Below are 25,040 nucleotides of genomic sequence, written 5' to 3' on the forward strand. Positions count from 1 at the left end.
GTGGAGGACCTCTCTAGTGTGAACCAAGGGAGTGGAGGGGCTCTCTAGTATGACTTAGTGGAGGGCCTCTCTAGTATGAACCAAGGGACTGGAGGGGCTCTCTAGCATGACTTAGTGGAGGGGCACTCTACTATGACTTAGCGGAGGGGCTCTCTAGTATGACTTAGTGGAGGGCCTCTCTAGTATGAACCAAGGGACTGGAGGGCCTCTCTAGTATGACTTAGCGGAGGGGCTCTCTAGTATGACTTAGCGGAGGGGCTCTCTAGTATGACTTAGCGGAGGGGCTCTCTAGTATGACTTAGCGGAGGGGCTCTCTAGTATGACTTAGTGGAGGGGCTCTCTAGTTTGGCTTAGGAGAGGGGCTCTCCTGCCTGAGAGAGGAGGGGGGGGGGGGGGGGGGGACAGAATGTGGTGATGGGGCTGGGAGGAGGGATGGGGAGGGGGAAGAGTGAGACAACAGTGAGAAATGATCCACCTCCGCCTTCCCCCCCCTCCTCTCTCTCCCCTTCTCTCTCTCCCCTTCTCTCTCTCCCCTCCCCTTCTCTCTCTCCCCTTCTCTCTCTCTCTCTCTCTCTCTCTCTCTAAGTGAATGATTCAGCAGACGGAAATTTAGAGTCCTCTAAACCTGCTGTCTCCCTCCCATGCCAACCACTCGTCTCTCATCACTGTCCCTTAGCGTCCTGTGTGTGTGTGTGTGTGTGTGCCGCTGGAAGCAGACAGAGCAGCGGTTCCTTATCTCGTACTCGCCACACACACACACACACACACACACTCCGGCTTGTGGCTCAGCGTTCTGCTTGGCGGTGACATGCTGGCTGTGTTGTGCGACGCAGGGGGACAAGTTAGCATCTCCTGAGCTCTGCTCCTCGACAGACCCCTTTCAGGTCCCCACAGACAGACCCACGATCAGGAGGTGTGTGTGTGTGTGTGTGTGTGTGTGTTAGCGCGAGCCGTACCAGAGGGGGACATGTTGGCCTCAGTGTGGTACGCCAAAAAGATAGGCTGGCGCCTAATCAAGACCATGAGGAGAACCAAGGGACTGCAGCAGACCTTACTGGTAGGTAGGGGGGGATGTATCTACTGTCATTAATTGTGGGTAGGTGTCATAGGGTCTGTCATTGACTGACACTGTAAGCTGATGAACTCTTCACTGCCCTCTCACTCTATGCAGTGAACATTTCCAGACCAGACTTCTGTCTGTGTTTTCAACCACTGTGAATGAGAACTAACAACTGTGAAGTTGGTTTATAGGTTGTTTGTAAGATTTGTTTACTGTTTATATATGAAGCTAGGGTTGTTGATTTGTTTTGTACGGAGTTGATTTGGAGACATTGATCAGGGTTGTTGATTTGTTTAGTATGTAGTTGATTTGGAGACATTGATCAGGGTTGTTGATTTGGAGACATTGATCAGGGTTGTTGATTTGTTTAGTATGGAGTTGATTTGGAGACATTGATCAGGGTTGTTGATTTGGAGACATTGATCAGGGTTGTTGATTTGTTTAGTATAGAGTTGATTTGGAGACATTGATCAGGGTTGTTGATTTGGAGACATTGATCAGGGTTGTTGATTTGTTTTGTACGGAGTTGATTTGGAGACATTGATCAGGGTTGTTGATTTGTTTAGTATAGAGTTGATTTGGAGACATTGATCAGGGTTGTTGATTTGTTTAGTATGAGGTTGATTTGGAGACATTGATCAGGGTTGTTGATTTGTTTAGTATGGAGTTGATTTGGAGACATTGATCAGGGTTGTTGATTTGGAGACATTGATCAGGGTTGTTGATTTGTTTAGTATGGAGTTGATTTGGAGACATTGATCAGGGTTGTTGATTTGTTTAGTATGGGGTTGATTTGGAGACATTGATCAGGGTTGTTGATTTGTTTAGTATGTAGTTGATTTGGAGACATTGATCAGGGTTGTTGATTTGGAGACATTGATCAGGGTTGTTGATTTGTTTAGTATGGAGTTGATTTGGAGACATTGATCAGGGTTGTTGATTTGGAGACATTGATCAGGGTTGTTGATTTGTTTAGTATGGAGTTGATTCGGAGACATTGATCAGGGTTGTTGATTTGTTTAGTATAGAGTTGATTTGGAGACATTGATCAGGGTTGTTGATTTGTTTTGTGTGGAGTTGATTTGGAGACATTGATCAGGGTTGTTGATTTGGAGACATTGATCAGGGTTGTTGATTTGGAGACATTGATCAGGGTTGTTGATTTGTTTAGTATAGAGTTGATTTGGAGACATTGATCAGGGTTGTTGATTTGTTTAGTATGAGGTTGATTTGGAGACATTGATCAGGGTTGTTGATTTGTTTTGTACGGAGTTGATTTGGAGACATTGATCAGGGTTGTTGATTTGGAGACATTGATCAGGGTTGTTGATTTGTTTAGTATAGAGTTGATTTGGAGACATTGATCAGGGTTGTTGATTTGTTTAGTATGAGGTTGATTTGGAGACATTGATCAGGGTTGTTGATTTGTTTAGTATGGAGTTGATTTGGAGACATTGATCAGGGTTGTTGATTTGTTTAGTATGGAGTTGATTTGGAGACATTGATCAGGGTTGTTGATTTGGAGACATTGATCAGGGTTGTTGATTTGTTTAGTATAGAGTTGATTTGGAGACATTGATCAGGGTTGTTGATTTGTTTAGTATGAGGTTGATTTGGAGACATTGATCAGGGTTGTTGATTTTGTTTTGTACGGAGTTGATTTGGAGACATTGATCAGGGTTGTTGATTTGTTTTGAATGGGGTTGATTTGGAGACATTGATCAGGGTTGTTGATTTGTTTAGTATGAGGTTGATTTGGAGACATTGATCAGGGTTGTTGATTTGTTTTGTACGGAGTTGATTTGGAGACATTGATCAGGGTTGTTGATTTTGTTTTGTATGGAGTTGATTTGGAGACATTGATCAGGGTTGTTGATTGTTTTAGTGTTTATGTGGGGCAGTTTTTAGAAAGCCTGTTTCTTGGTGTTGTAGTCGTACAGGAATGACAATGCCCTTTCTAAATGTAAAGCAGATTTGTTTTGTCGTCATGACGATGCATCGTTTCAGCTCCCTTTCCTGCTCTCACCTCCGACAACAGGAACTCTCTGTTGTTCTAACAGCACACACCTACATTAAATCCCAGGAGTAGCACTACACTCTGACTTTACACACACATCCCACTCCTTCCACACAGTAACACACTGCTCCCACAGCACAGAGATCTCAGCCTACTCCTTACCGTGGGTGTGATGCCGCTGGACAGACAGACCGAGCAGTGCTGTGCTGCAATGCTACGTGAGCTGAGCTGCAGTAAGTTAGTAAGCGAATAGCCCTCTGAGTGACTTTTAGAGCAGAACGAGAGACAAATGAACTCTTTTCAGTGTCCCCGTCTGTCTCTGTCCGCCCGTTACGCTGTGCGTCTCTGAGAGATGCGTGTTGATGGTAATTAACCAGTAGGAGCAGCAGCAGGAAGAGGGGCTTGAATGGAGATGGATTATGCTCCTGTGCTTCGGTGGTTGTGCCAACGATGATGTCATGTTTCAAATGGTGATTGATTAGACGTGAGGCAGATGTCATTGAGCCACGTCACTTCATCTGTTACGCTTTACGTGCTCAGTGTATGTGTCTGCATTGATTGGATGGAGTGGTGCTTTGGTTATTTTAGCCCAAATGTAGGTTCAGTTTATTGGAGTCGGTTTGTCCTGTCTGAGTACAACAGGCTTTAGAGTATAATATTAGTATATTTACTGTATTAAGGATTTACAGTATATTATTATCCAGTATATTTACTGTATTAAGGCTTTACAGTATAATATTAGTATATTTACTGTATTAAGGCTTTACATTACAGTATATTATTAGTATATTTACTGTATTAAGGATTTACAGTATATTATTATCCAGTATATTTACTGTATTAAGGCTTTACAGTATAATATTAGTATATTTACTGTATTAAGGCTTTACAGTATAATATTAGTATATTTACTGTATTAAGGCTTTACATTACAGTATATTATTAGTATATTTACTGTATTAAGGCTTTACAGTATATTATTATCCAGTATATTTACTGTATTAAGGCTTTACAGTATATTATTATCCAGTATATTTACTGTATTACGGCTTTACAGTATAATATTAGTATATTTACTGTATTAAGGCTTTACAGTATAATATTAGTATATTTACTGTATTAAGGCTTTACATTACAGTATATTATTAGTATATTTACTGTATTAAGGCTTTACAGTATATTATTATCCAGTATATTTACTGTATTAAGGCTTTACAGTATAATATTAGTATATTTACTGTATTAAGGATTTACAGTATATTATTATCCAGTATATTTACTGTATTAAGGCTTTACAGTATATTATTATCCAGTATATTTACTGTATTAAGGATTTACAGTATATTATTATCCAGTATATTTACTGTATTAAGGCTTTACAGTATATTATTAGTATATTTACTGTATTAAGGCTTTACACTATATTATTATCCAGTATATTTACTGTATTAAGGCTTTACATTACAGTATATTATTAGTATATTTACTGTATTAAGGCTTTACATTACAGTATATTATTATCCAGTATATTTACTGTATTAAGGCTTTACATTACAGTATATTATTATCCAGTATATTTACAGTATTAAGGCTTTACATTACAGTATATTATTAGTATATTTACTGTATTAAGGCTTTACAGTATATTATTATCCAGTATATTTACTGTATTAAATCTTTACATTACAGTATATTATTAGTATATTTACTGTATTAAGGCTTTACAGTATATTATTATCCAGTATATGCACCAAGTAGTTTTATGAATTGAAATGTATTTGCTTAATTAAAATTAGAGCTTTTTTTCTTGAAGCAAAACTCCACTGAACAAAAATATGAAACGCGACATGCCTTTATTTAAACCATTTTACTGAGTTACAGTTCATATGAGGAAATCAGGCAATTGAAATAAATAAATTAGGCCCTAATACATGGATTTTGCATGACTGGGCAGGGGCACAGCCATCGATGGGCCTCGGAGGGCATAGGCACACCCACTTGGAAGCCAGACAGTCCCAGCCAATCAGAATGAGTTTTTCCCAACAAAAGGGCTTTAAGCTGGTGTGGTTACACGTGGTCTGTGGTTGTGGAGGTCCGGGGCTGGTGTGGAGGTCCTGGGCTTGTGTGGAGGTCCTGGGCTGGTGTGGTTACACGTGGTCTGTGGTTGTGGAGGTCCTGGGCTGGTGTGGAGGTCCTGGGCTGGTGTGGTTACACGTGGTCTGTGGTTGTGGAGGTCCTGGGCTGGTGTGGTTACATGTGGTCTGTGGTTGTGGAGGTCCTGGGCTGGTGTGGTTACACGTGGTCTGTGGTTGTGGCGGTCCGGGGCTGGTGTGGTTACACGTGGTCTGTGGTTGTGGAGGTCCTGGGCTGGTGTGGTTACACGTGGTCTGTGGTTGTGGAGGTCCTGGGCTGGTGTGGTTACACGTGGTCTGTGGTTGTTTAGGTCCTGGGCTGGTGTGGAGGTCCTGGGCTGGTGTGGTTACACGTGGTTGTGGAGGTCCTGGGCTGGTGTGGAGGTCCTGGGCTGGTGTGGTTACATGTGGTCTGTGGTTGTGGAGGTTCTGGGCTGGTGTGGTTACACGTGGTCTGTGGTTGTGGAGGTCCTGGGCTGATGTGGAGGTCCTGGACTGGTGTGGTTACATGTGGTCTGTGGTTGTGGAGGTCCTGGGCTGGCGTGGTTACATGTGGTCTGTGGTTGTGGAGGTCCTGGGCTGGTGTGGTTACACGTGGACTGTGGTTGTGAAGGTCCTGGGCTGGTGTGGTTACATGTGGTCAGTGGTTGTGGAGGTCCTGGGCTGGTGTGGTTACACGTGGTCTGCGGTTGTGAGGCCAGTTGGACGTACTAACAAATTCTTGGAGGCGTCTTATGGTAGATAAGATGGTAGATAAGATTCAATTCTCTGGCAACAGCCTTGGTGGACATTCCTGCAACCAGTATGCCAATTGCACGCTTCCTCGAAATTAGAGACATCTGTGGCACTGTGCTGTGTGAAAAAAATGCACATTTTAGAGTGGTATTTTATTGACCCCAGCACAAGGTGTACCTGTGTAATGATCATGCTGTTTAATCAGCTTCTTGATGTGCCACACTTGTCATGTGGATGGATTATCTTGGTAAAGGAGGCTCACTAACAGGGATGCAAACACATTTGTGCACAATTTGAGAACATTTCTGGGATCTTTTATTTCAGCACATGAAACATTTCTGGGGTCTTTTATTCCAGCTCATGAAACCGACACTTTACATGTTGAGTTTATATTTTTGTTCGGTGTATTTTAGCACCCCAGCTATATTATCAGTGAATATGTGGGCTCCCGAGTGGTGCAGTGGTCTAAGTGCAAGAGGCGTCACTATAGTACCTGGTTAGAATCCAGGCTATATCACATCCGGCTGTGATTGGCAGTCCCATAGGGCAGCACACAATTGGCCCAGCGTTGTCCGGGTTTGGCCGGTGTAGGCCGTCATATGCTAATCATTAGAATCCAGGCTATATCACATCTGGCTGTGATTGGCAGTCCCATAGGGCAGCACACAATTGGCCCAGCGTTGTCCGGGTTTGGCCGGTGTAGGCCGTCATATGCTAATCATTAGAATCCAGGCTATATCACATCTGGCTGTGATTGGCAGTCCCATAGGGCAGCACACAATTGGCCCAGCGTTGTCCGGGTTTGGCCGGTGTAGGCCGTCATATGCTAATCATTAGAATCCAGGCTATATCACATCTGGCTGTGATTGGCAGTCCCATAGGGCAGCACACAATTGGCCCAGCGTTGTCCGGGTTTGGCCGGTGTAGGCCGTCATATGCTAATCATTAGAATCCAGGCTATATCACATCTGGCTGTGATTGGCAGTCCCATAGGGCGGCACACAATTGGCCCAGCCTCGTCTGGGTTTGACCGGTGTAGGCCGTCATTGTAAAGAAGAATTTGTTCTTAACGGGCCTGCCTAGTTAAATAAAGGTTAAATAAAAACAGGTTCAGATGTATCGGTTTGTTTTATTTGTCTTGTTTTTAACGGTTTCACCGAGAGTGCTAAAAGCTACAGATTTACAGTGGGAAGAACTTCGCCATAAGCTCATTTGGGTTAGTGTTGAGCCATGTGAGCTAAGGTTTACTTCTCACTATGTTAGACATGGTTAGAAGTTAAGACTGTCAGATTGTAAGAAACGACTGCGGCCTGTCATCCATTTTTAATATATTCATCCCCGTTGTTCCACTGTTAGAGGTGGTATCAGCTGTTCCACTGTTAGGCAGAGGTGGTATCAGCTGTTCCACTGTTAGACAGAGGTGGTATCAGCTGTTCCACTGTTAGACAGAGGTGGTATCAGCTGTTCCACTGTTAGGCAGAGGTGGTATCAGCTGTTCCACTGTTAGACAGAGGTGGTATCAGCTGTTCCACTGTTAGACAGAGGTGGTATCAGCTGTTCCACTGTTAGACAGAGGTGGTATCAGCTGTTCCACTGTTAGACAGAGGTGGTATCAGCTGTTCCACTGTTAGACAGAGGTGGTATCAGTTGTTCCACTGTTAGACAGAGGTGGTATCAGTTGTTCCACTGTTAGACAGAGGTGGTATCAGCTGTTCCACTGTTAGGCAGAGGTGGTATCAGCTGTTCCACTGTTAGGCAGAGGTGGTATCAGCTATTCCACTGTTAGACAGAGGTGGTACCTGTTCCACTGTTAGGCAGAGGTGGTATCAGCTGTTCCACTGTTAGGCAGAGGTGGTATCAGCTGTTCCACTGTTAGGCAGAGGTGGTATCAGCTATTCCACTGTTAGACAGAGGTGGTACCTGTTCCACTGTTAGACAGAGGTGGTATCAGCTGTTCCACTGTTAGGCAGAGGTGGTATCAGCTGTTCCACTGTTAGACAGAGGTGGTATCAGCTGTTCCACTGTTAGACAGAGGTGGTATCAGCTGTTCCACTGTTAGACAGAGGTGGTATCAGCTGTTCCACTGTTAGACAGAGGTGGTATCAGCTGTTCCACTGTTAGACAGAGGTGGTACCTGTTCCACTGTTAGGCAGAGGTGGTATCAGCTGTTCCACTGTTAGGCAGAGGTGGTATCAGCTGTTCCACTGTTAGACAGAGGTGGTATCAGCTGTTCCACTGTTAGACAGAGGTGGTATCAGCTGTTCCACTGTTAGACAGAGGTGGTATCAGCTGTTCCACTGTTAGACAGAGGTGGTATCAGCTGTTCCACTGTTAGACAGAGGTGGTATCAGCTGTTCCACTGTTAGACAGAGGTGGTATCAGCTGTTCCACTGTTAGACAGAGGTGGTATCAGCTGTTCCACTGTTAGGCAGAGGTGGTATCAGCTGTTCCACTGTTAGACAGAGGTGGTATCAGCTGTTCCACTGTTAGACAGAGGTGTTATCAGCTGTTCCACTGTTAGACAGAGGTGGTATCAGTTGTTCCACTGTTAGACAGAGGTGGTATCAGTTGTTCCACTGTTAGACAGAGGTGGTATCAGCTGTTCCACTGTTAGGCAGAGGTGGTATCAGCTGTTCCACTGTTAGAGGTGGTATCAGCTGTTCCACTGTTAGACAGAGGTGGTATCAGCTGTTCCACTGTTAGACAGAGGTGGTACCTGTTCCACTGTTAGGCAGAGGTGGTATCAGCTGTTCCACTGTTAGACAGAGGTGGTATCAGCTGTTCCACTGTTAGGCAGAGGTGGTATCAGCTGTTCCACTGTTAGGCAGAGGTGGTATCAGCTGTTCCACTGTTAGACAGAGGTGGTACCTGTTCCACTGTTAGACAGAGGTGGTATCAGCTGTTCCACTGTTAGACAGAGGTGGTATCAGCTGTTCCACTGTTAGACAGAGGTGGTACCTGTTCCACTGTTAGACAGAGGTGGTATCAGCTGTTCCACTGTTAGGCAGAGGTGGTATCAGCTGTTCCACTGTTAGGCAGAGGTGGTATCAGCTGTTCCACTGTTAGACAGAGGTGGTATCAGCTGTTCCACTGTTAGGCAGAGGTGGTATCAGCTGTTCCACTGTTAGGCAGAGGTGGTATCAGCTGTTCCACTGTTAGACAGAGGTGGTATCAGCTGTTCCACTGTTAGACAGAGGTGGTATCAGCTGTTCCACTGTTAGACAGAGGTGGTATCAGTTGTTACTGTGCTGATCCACTAGATTGTTAAACTCTTCAGATTAGCTGAAGTATCAATATTGTAAATGAATGGAGATACTCCGTCCAGTGAAAGTGTGTGTATCAGTGTATATATGTATGTTGTTATCAGGGTCAGAGAATGACAGCCTTTCTCTGTTCCAGTCCAGCTGCACTCTGATCCTCTTGGCTTTCCGTCTCACTTTAGAGGAGAATGATTGACAGGTGTGTTTTTGTATTTACCAACACAACACTGTATTGCCCACAATCTACCATAGAAAGCACCTTTCATCCTGGAGACAGACTGAGATAAATCCTACAATCCAGTCTCCGACCTCAACGTCCCAGCGATGTGTTCGTCAGTTAAAGCCTCCTGATCCCGGAACAAAATGACAGTTATCAAATCTCTCTGGGTTGTCAGGAAGCTGTTGTGTCGAACAGGCTCTCGCACTGGTCAGATCATCAGACAGGGTGAGATGTGGGGGATGCAGTGTTACTGAACCTGCATCTTTTTCCAGACTCCCGGCCACGTGCACCAGCGCTCCTGAGACTCTCTCTGGATCTTCCAACGGTGGCCTTGTAGTTCTGTAGACATTTGATGTGTTCAGGTCCTCCTCTGCGGCACTGAATTGTGTGTGAAAGAGATGATATCTCTTTATTCGTCACCTCAATATTTTTCTTCATCTGACTGTCGTGCTCCTCTTCCTCCCTTAGAGAAGTTATTCTGGCTGCCTCTTCATCTCGCAGAAACTGGTGAATCATCTCAAACTCCTCCTTAATCTGCTTTTCTGTGATCTGGGCCTGGCTCATAATGTGCTCTGCTGTTTTCTGTGGTCTGGGCCTGGCTCTTAATGTGCTCTGCTGTGTTCTGTGGTCTGGGCCTGGCTCTTAATGTGCTCTGCTGTTTTCTGTTGTCTGGGCCTGGCTCTTAATGTGCTCTGCTCTTTTATCACACTTTACTTTAATTGCATTAAAGATCTTCAGCTTCTCCCGTAAGGGTTTCAGTGTGGTCTTGAGTGCAGATTCATCTATGGGACAGAACTTGTGGTTTGTGTGTTTTCTGGAAGTCTGACACACGAAACAAACATGCTTTTTATCCTCCAGACAGTAGAGCTTGAGATTCTCTCCTTGCAGACAGCAGAGCAGCTCAGACACTCTCTGATTCCTTCTCTCCTGTAAGAAGACCTCACACATGTTCTTTAAACCCAGCTGACACGAAGGCCCGTGTCTTGATGATCTTCTCCTGCAAACGGGACATTCCCAAGTTTATTTTCCCTTCCAATAGTCGTGCAGACAGGCATTACAGAAGATATGGCTACATGACAAGAGGACAGGGTTCTTGAAGATGTCACAGCACACAGGACAGGAGAGCATCTCCTCTGGGAGAAACTGGAAGCCATTTTCCCTATGTCACTCTCTTATGTGGCTACCCGAGGTTATATAAGATCACACTGTACCATAGTCTCCAACGTTCCAAAGATGCATCACCTGCACTTCCACCTGAACAACAGGTGACTGTCGTCCTTCCTGCACTCCTGACAGGTAGAGGGGCGGAGCTTTAGGAAACTATGAATCAGAAATCTTCTGTGATTTCAGTGAGAACGATAAAATGTCAGGGTTCAAGATACAGACCGCAACAGAGGGAGGCCACAGTATGGCCTAGGCATTCATGATAAATAAACGTGTTACTTAGTAGGAGACAAGGAAAGAATGATAAAGCAACCTGAAGAAGTATTTGAAATGCATTGCAGTTTGAGTGCTGAAGGTGGCTAGTAAACTATAACTGCAGCCGACAGTTAAAGGCAGACATGTGTAAGCCTGCCTGTCATGGCCCTTTTCTGATATTCACCACATATTCAAGTGTTATTAGATTGCTGAATGGGATGTGGTGGTGGTCATTAACCTCCAGTCTGATCGAAGTCCAATGTGAACTTCATGGGGAATCTCTATTAGATTGTGAGATATTGAGTTCCTAACACAGATTAGGATGGAAACTCATTAACCCAATGCCATCCTAGTGTGTGTGTGTGTGTGTGTGTGTGTGTGTGTGGACAGAGGGGACAGAAACAAATAACCAGATACTGAATGCTTAATGACTATCCCAGACCTAAACTCAGGCCATCCTCCCCTCCCCTTAATGACTATCCCAGACCTAAGCTCAGGACATCCTCCCCTTAATGACTATCCCAGACCTAAGCTCAGGACATCCTCCCCTCCCCTTAATGACTATCCCAGACCTAAGCTCAGGACATCCTCCCCTCCCCTTAATGACTATCCCAGACCTAAACTCAGGCCATCCTCCCCTCCCCTTAGTGACTAGCCCAGACCTAAACTCAGGACATCCTCCCCTTAATGACTATCCCAGACCTAAGCTCAGGACATCCTCCCCTTAATGACTATCCCAGACCTAAGCTCAGGACATCCTCCCCTCCCCTTAATGACTAGCCCAGCCCTAAACTCAGGACATCCTCCCCTCCCCTTAGTGACTATCCCAGACCTAAACTCAGGACATCCTCCCCTTAATGACTAGCCCAGACCTAAACTCAGGACATCCTCCCCTCCCCTTAATGACTATCCCAGACCTAAACTCAGGACATCCTCCCCTTAATGACTAGCCCAGACCTAAACTCAGGACATCCTCCCCTCCCCTTAATGACTATCCCAGACCTAAGCTCAGGACATCCTCCCCTCCCCTTAATGACTATCCCAGACCTAAGCTCAGGACATCCTCCCCTCCCCTTAATGACTAGCCCAGACCTAAACTCAGGCCATCCTCCCCTCCCCTTAATGACTAGCCCAGCCCTAAACTCAGGACATCCTCCCCTCCCCTTAATGACTAGCCCAGCCCTAAACTCAGGCCATCCTCCCCTCCCCTTAATGACTAGCCCAGCCCTAAACTCAGGACATCCTCCCCTTAATGACTAGCCCAGCCCTAAACTCAGGACATCCTCCCCTCCCCTTAATGACTAGCCCAGCCCTCAACTCAGGCCATCCTCCCCTCCCCTTAATGACTAGCCCAGCCCTAAACTCAGGACATCCTCCCCTTAATGACTAGCCCAGCCCTAAACTCAGGCCATCCTCCCCTCCCCTTAGTGACTAGCCCAGACCTAAACTCAGGCCATCCTCCCCTCCCCTTAATGACTATCCCAGACCTAAGCTCAGGACATCCTCCCCTCCCCTTAATGACTAGCCCAGCCCTAAACTCAGGACATCCTCCCCTCCCCTTAATGACTAGCCCAGCCCTAAACTCAGGCCATCCTCCCCTCCCCTTAATGACTAGCCCAGCCCTAAACTCAGGACATCCTCCCCTTAATGACTAGCCCAGCCCTAAACTCAGGACATCCTCCCCTCCCCTTAATGACTAGCCCAGCCCTCAACTCAGGCCATCCTCCCCTCCCCTTAATGACTAGCCCAGACCTAAGCTCAGGACATCCTCCCCTCCCCTTAATGACTAGCCCAGCCCTAAACTCAGGACATCCTCCCCTTAATGACTAGCCCAGCCCTAAACTCAGGCCATCCTCCCCTCCCCTTAATGACTATCCCAGACCTAAGCTCAGGACATCCTCCCCTCCCCTTAATGACTAGCCCAGCCCTAAACTCAGGACATCCTCCCCTTAATGACTAGCCCAGCCCTAAACTCAGGCCATCCTCCCCTCCCCTTAATGACTAGCCCAGCCCTAAACTCAGGACATCCTCCCCTTAATGACTAGCCCAGCCCTAAACTCAGGCCATCCTCCCCTCCCCTTAATGACTAGCCCAGCCCTCAACTCAGGCCATCCTCCCCTTAATGACTAGCCCAGCCCTCAACTCAGGCCATCCTCCCCTCCCCTGAATGACTAGCCCAGCCCTAAACTCAGGCCATCCTCCCCTTAACGACTAGCCCAGCCCTAAACTCAGGCCATCCTCCCCTTAATGACTAGCCCAGCCCTCAACTCAGGCCATCCTCCCCTCCCCTTAATGACTAGCCCAGCCCTAAACTCAGGACATCCTCCCCTTAATGACTAGCCCAGCCCTAAACTCAGGACATCCTCCCCTTAATGACTAGCCCAGCCCTAAACTCAGGACATCCTCCCCTTAATGACTAGCCCAGCCCTACACTCAGGACATCCTCCCCTCCCCTTAATGACTTGCCCAGCCCTACACTCAGGACATCCTCCCCTTAATGACTAGCCCAGCCCTAAACTCAGGCCATCCTCCCCTCCCCTTAATGACTAGCCCAGCCCTACACTCAGGACATCCTCCCCTTAATGACTATCCCAGACCTAAACTCAGGCCATCCTCCCCTCCCCTTAATGACTAGCCCAGCCCTAAACTCAGGCCATCCTCCCCTTAATGACTAGCCCAGCCCTCAACTCAGGCCATCCTCCCCTCCCCTTAATGACTAGCCCAGCCCTAAACTCAGGACATCCTCCCCTTAATGACTAGCCCAGCCCTAAACTCAGGACATCCTCCCCTTAATGACTAGCCCAGCCCTAAACTCAGGACATCCTCCCCTTAATGACTAGCCCAGCCCTACACTCAGGACATCCTCCCCTCCCCTTAATGACTTGCCCAGCCCTACACTCAGGACATCCTCCCCTTAATGACTAGCCCAGCCCTAAACTCAGGCCATCCTCCCCTCCCCTTAATGACTAGCCCAGCCCTACACTCAGGACATCCTCCCCTTAATGACTATCCCAGACCTAAACTCAGGACATCCTCCCCTTAATGACTATCCCAGACCTACACTCAGGACATCCTCCCCTCCCCTTAGTGACTAGCCCAGCCCTACACTCAGGACATCCTCCCCTTAATGACTAGCCCAGCCCTAAACTCAGGCCATCTTCCCCTCCCCTTAATGACTAGCCCAGCCCTAAACTCAGGCCATCCTCTCCTCCCCTTAATGACTAGCCCAGCCCTAAACTCAGGCCATCCTCCCCTCCCCTTAATGACTAGCCCAGCCCTAAACTCAGGACATCCTCCCCTCCCCTTAATGACTAGCCCAGCCCTAAACTCAGGACATCCTCCCCTCCCCTTAATGACTTGCCCAGCCCTACACTCAGGACATCCTCCCCTTAATGACTAGCCCAGCCCTAAACTCAGGACATCCTCCCCTCCCCTTAATGACTAGCCCAGCCCTACACTCAGGACATCCTCCCCTCCCCTTAATGACTAGCCCAGCCCTACACTCAGGACATCCTCCCCTCCCCTTAATGACTAGCCCAGCCCTACACTCAGGACATCCTCCCCTCCCCTTAATGACTAGCCCAGCCCTACACTCAGGACATCCTCCCCTCCCCTTAATGACTAGCCCAGCCCTACACTCAGGACATCCTCCCCTCCCCTTAATGACTAGCCCAGCCCTACACTCAGGACATCCTCCCCTCCCCTTAATGACTAGCCCAGCCCTACACTCAGGACATCCTCCCCTCCCCTTAATGACTTGCCCAGCCCTACACTCAGGACATCCTCCCCTCCCCTTAATGACTAGCCCAGCCCTACACTCAGGACATCCTCCCCTCCCCTTAATGACTAGCCCAGCCCTACACTCAGGACATCCTCCCCTTAATGACTATCCCAGACCTACACTCAGGACATCCTCCCCTCCCCTTAATGACTAGCCCAGCCCTACACTCAGGACATCCTCCCCTCCCCTTAATGACTAGCCCAGCCCTACACTCAGGACATCCTCCCCTCCCCTTAATGACTAGCCCAGCCCTACACTCAGGACATCCTCCCCTCCCCTTAATGACTAGCCCAGCCCTACACTCAGGACATCCTCCCCTCCCCTTAATGACTAGCCCAGCCCTACACTCAGGACATCCTCCCCTCCCCTTAATGACTAGCCCAGCCCTACACTCAGGACATCCTCCCCTCCCCTTAATGACTAGCCCAGCCCTACACTCAGGACATCCTCCCCTCCCCTTAATGACTAGCCCAGCCCTACGCTCAGGACATCCTCCCCTCCCCTTAATGACTAGCCCAGCCCTACACTCAGGACATCCTCCCCTCCCCTTAATGACTAGCCCAGCCCTACACTCAGGACATCCTCCCCTCCCCTTAATGACTAGCCCAGCCCTACGCTCAGGACATCCTCCCCTCCCCTTAATGACTAGCCCAGCCCTACACTCAGGACATCCTCCCCTCCCCTTAATGACTAGCCCAGCCCTACACTCAGGACATCCTCCCCTCCCCTTAATGACTAGCCCAGCCCTACGCTCAGGACATCCTCCCCTCCCCTTAATGACTAGCCCAGCCCTACACTCAGGACATCCTCCCCTCCCCTTAATGACTAGCCCAGCCCTACACTCAGGCCATCCTCCCCTCCCCTTAATGACTAGCCCAGCCCTACACTCAGGACATCCTCCCCTTAATGACTAGCCCAGCCCTAAACTCAGGCCATCCTCCCCTTCCCTTAATGACTAGCCCAGCCCTACACTCAGGACATCCTCCCCTCCCCTTAATGACTAGCCCAGCCCTACACTCAGGCCATCCTCCCCTCCCCTTAATGACTAGCCCAGCCCTACACTCAGGACATCCTCCCCTCCCCTTAATGACTAGCCCAGCCCTACACTCAGGACATCCTCCCCTCCCCTTAATGACTAGCCCAGCCCTACACTCAGGACATCCTCCCCTCCCCTTAATGACTAGCCCAGCCCTACACTCAGGCCATCCTCCCCTCCTGTCGCTGGTCTTTTGAACTGTGATTACAGTATTAGGGTGTGTCAAAAGGACTCTTCCGTGATCTACAGTGTCCGGGTAAAGTGGACCATTAAGAACCCATTAGTCTGTAGACTTTAGAGGAGACTGTTCACCAGGCAGGCTGCAGTGGTAGTGCTGGGTTACATGCAACAGGAGAGTGGAAGGGTCAAGGGTCATCCTACAGGTGCACTGTACCGGACTGGAGTACAGATGTCTCCTGTTGGGATTTCCTACGAGCCTGACCAAAATGTATCCTAAAGCTACGTGTTAGAGTGAAAACATGTTAATTTATTCACGATGGTACCGTCTTGGTAGTGCATATACAATGTAGTTATACAGTTTCCCTGGGATACTTACACCGTGACTACACTGGTCATTCATTTGAAACGTCATTTGGGTAGCTTCCGTATTATTATTATGTATCTGCAACATGGACCAGCTCTAAAACGTTGGAAAATGTACATGCTAGTTCTACAACTCAAGTGATAATATGTTGAATGTTGATGTTGATTTGAGTAGGGAGGGTACTGTAGTTTGTTATTTTGAGTAGGGAGGGTACTGTAGTTTGTTGATTTGAGTAAGGAGGGTACTGTAGTTTGTTCATTTGAGTAGGGAAGGTACTGTAGTTTGTTGATTTGAGTAGGGAGGGTACTGTAGTTTGTTCATTTGAGTAGGGAAGGTACTGTAGTTTGTTGATTTGAGTAGGGAGGGTACTGTAGTTTGTTATTTTGAGTAGGGAGGGTACTGTAGTTTGTTGATTTGAGTAGGGAGGGTACTGTAGTTTGTTATTTTGAGTAAGGAGGGTACTGTAGTTTGTTGATTTGAGTAGGGAGGGTACTGTAGTTTGTTATTTTGAGTAGGGAGGGTACTGTAGTTTGTTATTTTGAGTAAGGAGGGTACTGTAGTTTGTTATTTTGAGTAGGGAGGGTACTGTAGTTTGTTATTTTGAGTAAGGAGGGTACTGTAGTTTGTTGAACTTTGCATATACAGCTCATTTGGAAAGTATTCCCCTTGACTTTTTCATTTTGTTACGTTACGTTATTATTATTATTATTATTATTATTATTATTAATTCAATTGTTTATTCAACAATTAATTCAATTGTTTTTCACCCTCATCAATCTACACATAATACCCCATAATGACATCACAATACCCCATAATGACATCACAATACCCCATAATGACGAAGCAAAAACAGTTTTTTAAATATATATTTGCAAATGTATTAAAAATAAAAAACTGATAACACATTTACGTAAGTATTCAGACCCTTTACTCAGTACTTTGTTGAAGCACCTTTGGCAGCGATTACAGCGTAGAGTCTTCTTGGGTATGACGCTACAAGCTTGGAACACCTGTATTTGGGGCGTTTCTCCCCATTCTTCTCTGCAGATCCTCTCAAGCTCTGTCAGGTTGGATGGGGAGCGTCGCTGCACAGCTATTTTCAGGTCTCTCCAGAGATGTTAGATCGGGTTCAAGTCCGGGCTGTGGCTGGGCCACTCATGGACATTCAGAGTCTTGTCCCGAAGCCACTCTTCCGTTGTATTGGCTGTGTGCTTAGGGTCGTTGTCCTGTTGGAAGGTGAACCTTCACCCCAGTCTGAGGTCCTGAGCGCTCTGGAGCAGGTTTTCATCAAGGATCTCTCTGTACTTTGCTTCGTTCATCTTTCCTTCGATCCTGACTAGTCTCTCAGTCCCTGCCGCTGAAAAACATCCCCACAGTATGATGCTGCCAGCACCATGTTTCACTGTAGGGATGGTGCCAGGTTTTCTCCAGACGTGACACTTGGCATTCAGGCCAAAGAGTTCAATCTTGGTTTCATCAGACCAGAGAATCTGGTTTCTCGTGGTCTGGGAGTCCTTTATGTGCCTTTGGGCAAACTATTTAGGAGTGGCTTCTGTCTGCCCACTCTACCATAAAAGCCTGATTGGTGGAGTGCTGCAGGGATGGTTGTCCTTCTGGATGGTTCTCGCATCTCCACAGAGGAACTCTGGAGCTCTGTCAGAGTGACCGTCGGGTTCTTGGGTTCATCTCCCTGACCAAGGCCCTTCTCCCCCGATTGCTCAGTTTGGCCTTGTGGCCAGCTCTAGGAAGAGTCTTGGTGGTTCCAAACTTCCTCCATTTAAGAATGATGGAAGCCACTGTGTTCTTGGGGACCTTTAATGCTGCAGAATTGTTTGGGTACCCTTCCCCAGATGGACTGTCAACTGTGGGACCTTATATAGACAGGTGTGTGCCTTTCCAAATCATGTCCAATCAATTGAATTTACCACAGCTGGACTCCAATCAAGTTGTAGAAACGTCTCAAGGATGATCAATGAAACAGGATGCACCTGAGCTCAATTTCTGGTCTCATAGCAAATTAGACTGAATACTTATGTAAATAAGGTATCAGATTTATTAATTTTTTTAATACATTTACACACATTTCTAAAAACCTTTTTCCACTTTGTCATTATGGGGTATTGTGATGTCATGATGGGGTATTGTGATGTCATTATGGGGTATTGTGTGTAGATTGATGAGGGCGTTTTTTATTTAATCCATTTTAGAATAAGGCTGTAACGTAACAACATGTGGAAAAGGTCTAGGTGTCTGAATACTTTCCCAATGCACTGTGTCTCTATCAGTGTTTCCAGGGGAGAGCTGAGCTGAGAGAAATACTTTTAACTCTGTGGAACACACTCAGGGGTCCGCAGCACCACTCTCATCAAATATACATGTCCCGGGTACTTTTTTAATTGGCAATGCATTATTGAGCTGCTCCTACATGTATAAGGTCACGTTGGACTGAGGATGAGGATGCAGACAGAGGTTTGACAGCCGCGCTGTCTGCCTGAGTACACTGGAAGTGATCAAGCAGGTACAGGAAAGGCTAACAGCTTGTATGAGTGTGTCATTCACATGTGTTCGGTTCTTGGCATAGATGGGCAGGTGGTGTTTGGATATCTCATTTACTGTGGGGTGTGGGTGGAGTGGGTGGAGTGAGTGGGTGGAGTGGGTGGGTGGAGTGGAGTGGAGTGGAGTGGAGTGGGTGGGTGAGTGTGGGTGGGTGGGTGGAGTGGGTGAGTGAGTGTGGGTGGGTGAGTGTGTGTGTGTGGGTGAGTGAGTGGGTGAAGTTCATGGGTGGGTGGATTTTGTGGATGAGTGGGTGTAGTTCGTGGGTGAGTGGGTGGGTGGGTGTGAAAGGTCTCAGGAAGAGCCTCCTGTAATATAGTGAGACACCTGGATGGAACTTACCTACCTGTAGCTGTGGTAATTCATGGGTTAATAACATTGTTGGAGAACATCAGCTAGTTAAATTACTAACGCATCTCCTTTGCAGCAGTGATGGAACCAACTGTTTTTCTATATCATGGCAGAAGTATCAATTGTGCTGAATACTTGTGCATAAAATCACCATAATCTAAGCGCATACCAACAGTATTATTTTTACTCCTTGAAAATGTCCCTGCCATTTCCCCAGCTAACCACAGCACTATACACAGTAGTAAAATATGATTTTACTCCCTGAAAATGAATATCCCTGCCATTTCCCTAGCTGTAGTGCTACCTAGAGGTAGATGCTATTTCTGTCTCCTAGCTACAGTGAGGCTGATCCTATCAGGACCTGACTGTAGGTGCCTGTAGACCCAGACACCACAGTGATGATATGTGGACACAGACACCACAGAGGTGATATGTGGATCCAGACACCACAGTGATGATATGTGGACACAGACACCACAGTGGTGATATGTGGATCCAGACACCACAGAGGTGATATGTGGATCCAGACACCACAGTGGTGATATGTGGACACAGACACCACAGTGATGATATGTGGATCCAGACACCACAGTGACGATATGTGGATCCAGACACCACAGTGATGATATGTGGACACAGACACCACAGTGATGATATGTGGACACAGACACCACAGTGATGATATGTGGATCCAGACACCACAGTGATGATATGTGGACGAGGAGTCCTGTCATTTCTCTCTGTCTCTGGAGAATATCTTTGGAGTTGTAGGAGCAGCGAGGGAGGGAGGAGCTTGGTTGATGGGGTTGCAGCTCTATTTGATGTGAAAGCTGTTGCCATGGTGCCGGTCCCCACAGAGTAGGAGCACGAGCTGTGACAATGGCTCTTACCTCGTTGACACCTGTGACTCTGGCTCAGCTATAGGCTGGCTCTGGATGGAGGAGGAGGAGGATGCTTCTACTATTTCAGTGTGAGAGGAAGATGAGGAGGAGGAGACAGAGAATCAACAGGCGTTCACACAGACCAGGATCCTGTTCATTTTTTCCCCCTCTGATGGGCACAGGCTGTTGTTATTCCACTGTGGATCGGTGGCAGCAGTATGTGTAGGAGACAAGCGAGCTGCAGTGTCTGAAAACACCCGAGGAGGAGAACACACATTTACACACTTACACACACATACACACACACACACACACACACACACACACACAGTCACCATCACGCAGCACCAGAAGCCGACGTTTACCCGACTGAACTGGCTAACGGCTAATACTTCCTTCCTGGATTTTACACACTCATCTGTGAAGTGCATCTGTGGCGTCTCACACTCTTCTTGTTCTCAAACGCTTTTGGGCATTTTCTTATTCCTTTCTTCTCTGTCTGCTCCTTCTGGACCTGCGAGCACCTTTTAGAGAGAGGCACTGAGTTTCAGTTTTATGTTCGGCTGGCAGGGGCGTCAACAGCGTCCATAATCATATCTGGTGACGAAAGGGTTTCTACGCCTGGACAATGGCTCTGGAGTGGCAGGACCAATCAGTAACACCTCTCTGTGGAAGCTTTCCTGTGGCCACAGAGGTTTCTGATGACTTTCAATAGAGTTCAACTCTTCTGGGACTGATTGAGGGGAAGAAGGGTGGAGAGGAGGAGAGGAAAGGAGTGGAAGAGAGGAGGAGGAGGAGGAAGACCACACCAGATCAGAGCTCAGGATGGATCTTCTCTCCATCTATATTTAATGTGAGTGTGGAGGTTTAGATGAGGGGGGGGAGTCTCTGAGCTGTTCTCCTGTTAAGAATGTACTGTGATTGAGCCCTGATCATTTGACTGCACTTCACTGGAGCTCCACATACAACCTGGAAGCAAGGGAGAGACAGAAAGAAAGAAACAGAGCTCCCTTCTTCTGATGTCTCCAAGACTTGTCAGGTAATCAAGCCCATTTCCTGCCTTTCGACCCCCCCCCCCTCGCCGTTCTGTCGTTCTTGAAAGAGAAGAGAACAAGGAGAGAGAGAAGAGTCCCAGTGAACCAGAGAGACTACTGCTGGGGAGTTGCTGGCGGTGCCATCTGTGTCTCTCTGTCCTAACTGCCTTCCCAGCTGTTGACCATGTTGCGTCTGGTGTGTCCCCCTGGTTAGGGAAACGGAGGATGCAGACGGGTCTGTCTGTCTGTCTTTCACCATCTTAATGGACTTCCTTTTGGACTTTTGGACTCTCTTACTGCTCAATAGGATGCAGTGAGTAACCTAACCCGTGCCAGCACACCACTCCAACTCCTCCACCTTATATTCCTCTCCTCTCCTCTGTGGCTGCCAGTACAATCGCCCTGCAGGGCAACTGTTCTCTCGTTCCCGGCCCTAAAGGAAGAGAAGAGGGGATAGTTATTTCTCTTCCCTCCTCTGGTCCCTTGCTCCTGAGATGAATTTCATCTTCGGCAACAACACTCAGTTCCCACGAGGTGGGCGGAGCGGTGGAGGCGGGGGCCAAGGGCATGGGGGGCCCCAGAAACAGAAACAGGGGCCCAAGAGAGGCGCCTCAGAGGAACTGTCCTCGGGACATCATACGGGCTCACCTTCCTCCTCCTCCTCCTCTTCCTCCTCTCACTGGCAGCAGCTCATCACCTTCTTCTCGAAGAGAAACGCCTTTAGTGACTGCATCACAGCCGGAGCCACTCAGGTAATTCCAGATCACACGTCTGTAGTACCAACAGGTGTACTGTAAATGTGCTCACACTGCGGAGTTCCTGCTTTTATTGCCTGGTAATACTCTGTGTTTGTGGACAAGGCAAGGAACAATTCTGGATTGTTCAATTGTTTGGGCTTGAAATTTGCCCGTGTAGACTGTAGCCTCTGTTACTTGTGTGGCAAACAAGGTTTCTATTTATATTCCTCAAGGTTACTATGGCAGCTACTGTTGCTCTAAAATGTCTCTAAGCATGTAGGCAGAAGATGCAGAAGGTCCCCAGAAAGCTCAGCATTGAAAGTGTAAACTGAGATGCGTGTTTCCTCAGCCTTGTGGAGAGGTGCAGAGCTGTCCGCCAGTCTCCTGGCAGTGTACTGTAGAACCTGAAGTGTTTACCGAGACCAATCCCTAGTCCCCTTGGCACCGAGCCACCTCCTAATACCTCTCTGGTGCATTAGATGTCCTGCTTCTCCGTGCTCCTTTAACGCATCAAGTCAATCATTTATTCCTTGACCAAGTTTAACTCACCTGGCTACTGTCCTCACATAGTGCTGTCTCAGTCCTGTCTTCCTGTCTTGTCAACCATCGGGAGTTGGGATTGAAGGAGAGATCAGGGCTGGTTGGTTATTCTCTGATGCTGGTGAGGCAGGAGAGCTCATGGTCACTACTGTAATGGAGGCTCAAGTTTCACCTCTGATAATTATCATCCATTACATACTGATGGAACCATTAACAGATGAAAGGACAAGACAAGAGCACGATTAACCACAGGTTTAATTTGTCTTTTAATGTTTTGGCAAACCCTCATGAAGATCTGTTGAGCAAATTGTTGGTGTAAAGATGCTTGTTCAAGAAGAGGCTCACTAGTGAGCTGAACTTGATCAGTGACATCATGACCAAGTGGGGCTTGTGTTCCCATCCAGTCCTGTGTTGTAGTAAATCAACAGGGCCTGCTGTCTGTCTGTACCCTGATGTCCAGGGACTGCTGTCTGTGGGGTAGGCAGCTGACGCCAGCAGCACTCAGTGCTCTATTGTTTTCTGAGTTATAAACTGTAATCAGATTGGACTGGGGCTAGAGCTTCTTCCCAAGGTGTTGTCCAGAGCACTTAGTGGAGGACTAATGGCCCATTACATCTGCTGCTGCACTGTGAGGTGCCATCACTTTTATATCAATTCATCCTGTCTTTTACTGAGGGAAGAAGAAGAAATGGAGATGGATGGATGGAGACTTTTGAAAGATTGGAAAAAAAGGGAAGAATGGAGAAGGACGGATGGAGAAGGACGGATGGAGAAGGACGGATGGATGGAGAAGGACGGATGGATGGAGAAGGACGGATGGATGGAGAAGGACGGATGGATGGAGAAGGACGGATGGATGGAGAAGGATGGATGGAGAAGGACGGGTGGAGAAGGACGGGTGGAGAAGGACGGGTGGAGAAGGACGGGTGGAGAAGGACGGGTGGAGAAGGACGGATGGGGATGGATGGATGGATGGAGATAGACGGGTGGAGAAGGACGGATGGCTGGAGATAGACGGATGGATGGATGGAGAAGGAAGGATGAAGGATGGATGGGAGGAAGTATTTTCTGTAGTACTCACAACAACCACTTCATCTTTCTTTCATGGGCCTTTTTACCCACAAACACCCGAACATACAGTACGTTGTCACGCCACGGCCTCCTGGTCATTAAGACACACCTTCTTTGTCGTCCTCTAGGGTCTGAGTTCAAGACCCGTTTAAGGTTCAGATCAGAAGGCTTTGGGTCCGTATAGCAAAGCAAGGATTAAAGTCCTGAGAAATTGTTACGGATATGTTCAGTCGATTTTAGGAGTGTAAGGGCTGAGTCCCGATACTTCCTGTAGATCTCATGTAAAGCCTCATACAGGAATATATGATGTACCTAGCTGTATGGGCACGCAGTAATGAATGAACCTGATGTATGTTAATTGTGTCAAACTCGAAACCTAGTTGATTCGTGTAATTAGTGCATGTCTTCTGTTGTGTTCTGGAACTTTCTCGGGTAGCATGGATTGTTGTGTTGGAGGTTTATGTCTCTCTAGGAGTGGACTGGAGTGCTGTAATGGTAAGAAGCAGAGAGGTTTTGCTCTATGTCTCTGTAATAATTGACGAGGAGGTTAGCATCGCTGGGGAGGGAACTTATACACCAACTACAGAGCTTCTCTTAACAGACGATCGTGTAAAACGGGGGGGGGGGGGGGGGGGGGGGGGGACGACGACGACACAGGAGGATTGCTTTGGTGGATCCTTCACCAAACATGGAAGGGTCTTGAATATTAAGGATAAAGGGATCCTTGAATGTATGGGATATACTGTAGGGATCCTATAATGTATGGGATATACTGTAGGGATCCTTGAATGTATGGGATATACTGTAGGGATCCTTGAATGTGTGGGATATACTGTAGGGGCCTTTAAATTGTATACTTGTAGGTGCCTTTAAATTGTTTAACTTGGATCAAACGTGTTGGGTAGCCTTCCACAAGCTTCCCACAATAAGTTGGGTGAAATTCGGCCCATTCCTCCTGACAGAGCTGGTGTAACTGAGTCAGGTTTGTAGGCCTCCTTGCTCGTACACTCTTTTTCGGTTCTTCCCTTCACATTTCCTATAGGATTGAGGTCATGGCTTTGTGATGGCCACTCCAATACCTTGACTTTGTTGTCCTTAAGCCATTTTGCCACAACTTTGGAAATATGCTTGGGGTCATTGTCCATTTGGAAGACCCATTTGCGACCAAACTTTAACTTCCTGATTGATGTCTTGAGATGCTGTGTCAATATATCCACGTAATTTTCCGTCCTCATGATGCCATCTATTTTGTGAAGTGCACCAGTCCCTCCTGCAGCAAAGCACCCCCACAACGTGATGCTGCCACCCCGTACTTCACGGTTGGGATGGTGTTCTTCGGCTTGCAAGCGTCCCCCTTTTTCCTCCAAACATAACAATAGTCATTATGGCCAAACAGTTCTATTTTTGTTTCATCAGACCAGAGGACATTTCTCCAAAAGTACAGTCTTTGTCCTCCCTGTTTTTCCAAACCGCAGTCTGTCTTTTTTATGGTGGTTTTGGAGCAGTGGCTTCTTCCTTGCTGAGCAGCCTTTCAGGTAATGTTGATATAGGACTCGTTTTACTGTGGATATAGATACTTTTGTACCTGTTTTTCCAGCATCTTCACAAGGTCCTTTGCTGTTCTGGAATTGATTTGCACTTTTCTCACCAAAGTACGTTCATCTCT

General features: G+C 47.2%; 1 protein-coding gene across 43 annotated transcripts in view; it reads left to right on the top strand.

The window, feature by feature from the left end:
- The window catches only part of LOC110524815 (discs large homolog 1-like protein), a 299,597-nt gene that overhangs the window by 132,961 nt on the left and 141,596 nt on the right, over positions 1-25,040 (top strand). For 2 of the 43 annotated variants that reach the window (XM_036978824.2, XM_036978819.2), the window contains exon 1: positions 20,286-21,778. The exons of 40 other annotated variants lie outside the window; for them this stretch is intronic. In XM_036978824.2, coding sequence (XP_036834719.2) covers positions 21,521-21,778 — 258 coding nt within the window. In that variant the 5' untranslated portion in view covers positions 20,286-21,520. Of the gene's footprint in view, positions 1-20,271; positions 21,779-25,040 lie in introns of those variants that run through there. One more of the 43 variants, XM_090236307.1, reaches the window with a different exon arrangement.

Source organism: Oncorhynchus mykiss, chromosome 5 (genome assembly GCF_057628025.1).
Source record: "Oncorhynchus mykiss isolate SJ-2025 chromosome 5, ASM5762802v1, whole genome shotgun sequence".
In the NCBI taxonomy this organism is placed as follows: Eukaryota; Metazoa; Chordata; class Actinopteri; order Salmoniformes; family Salmonidae; genus Oncorhynchus; species Oncorhynchus mykiss.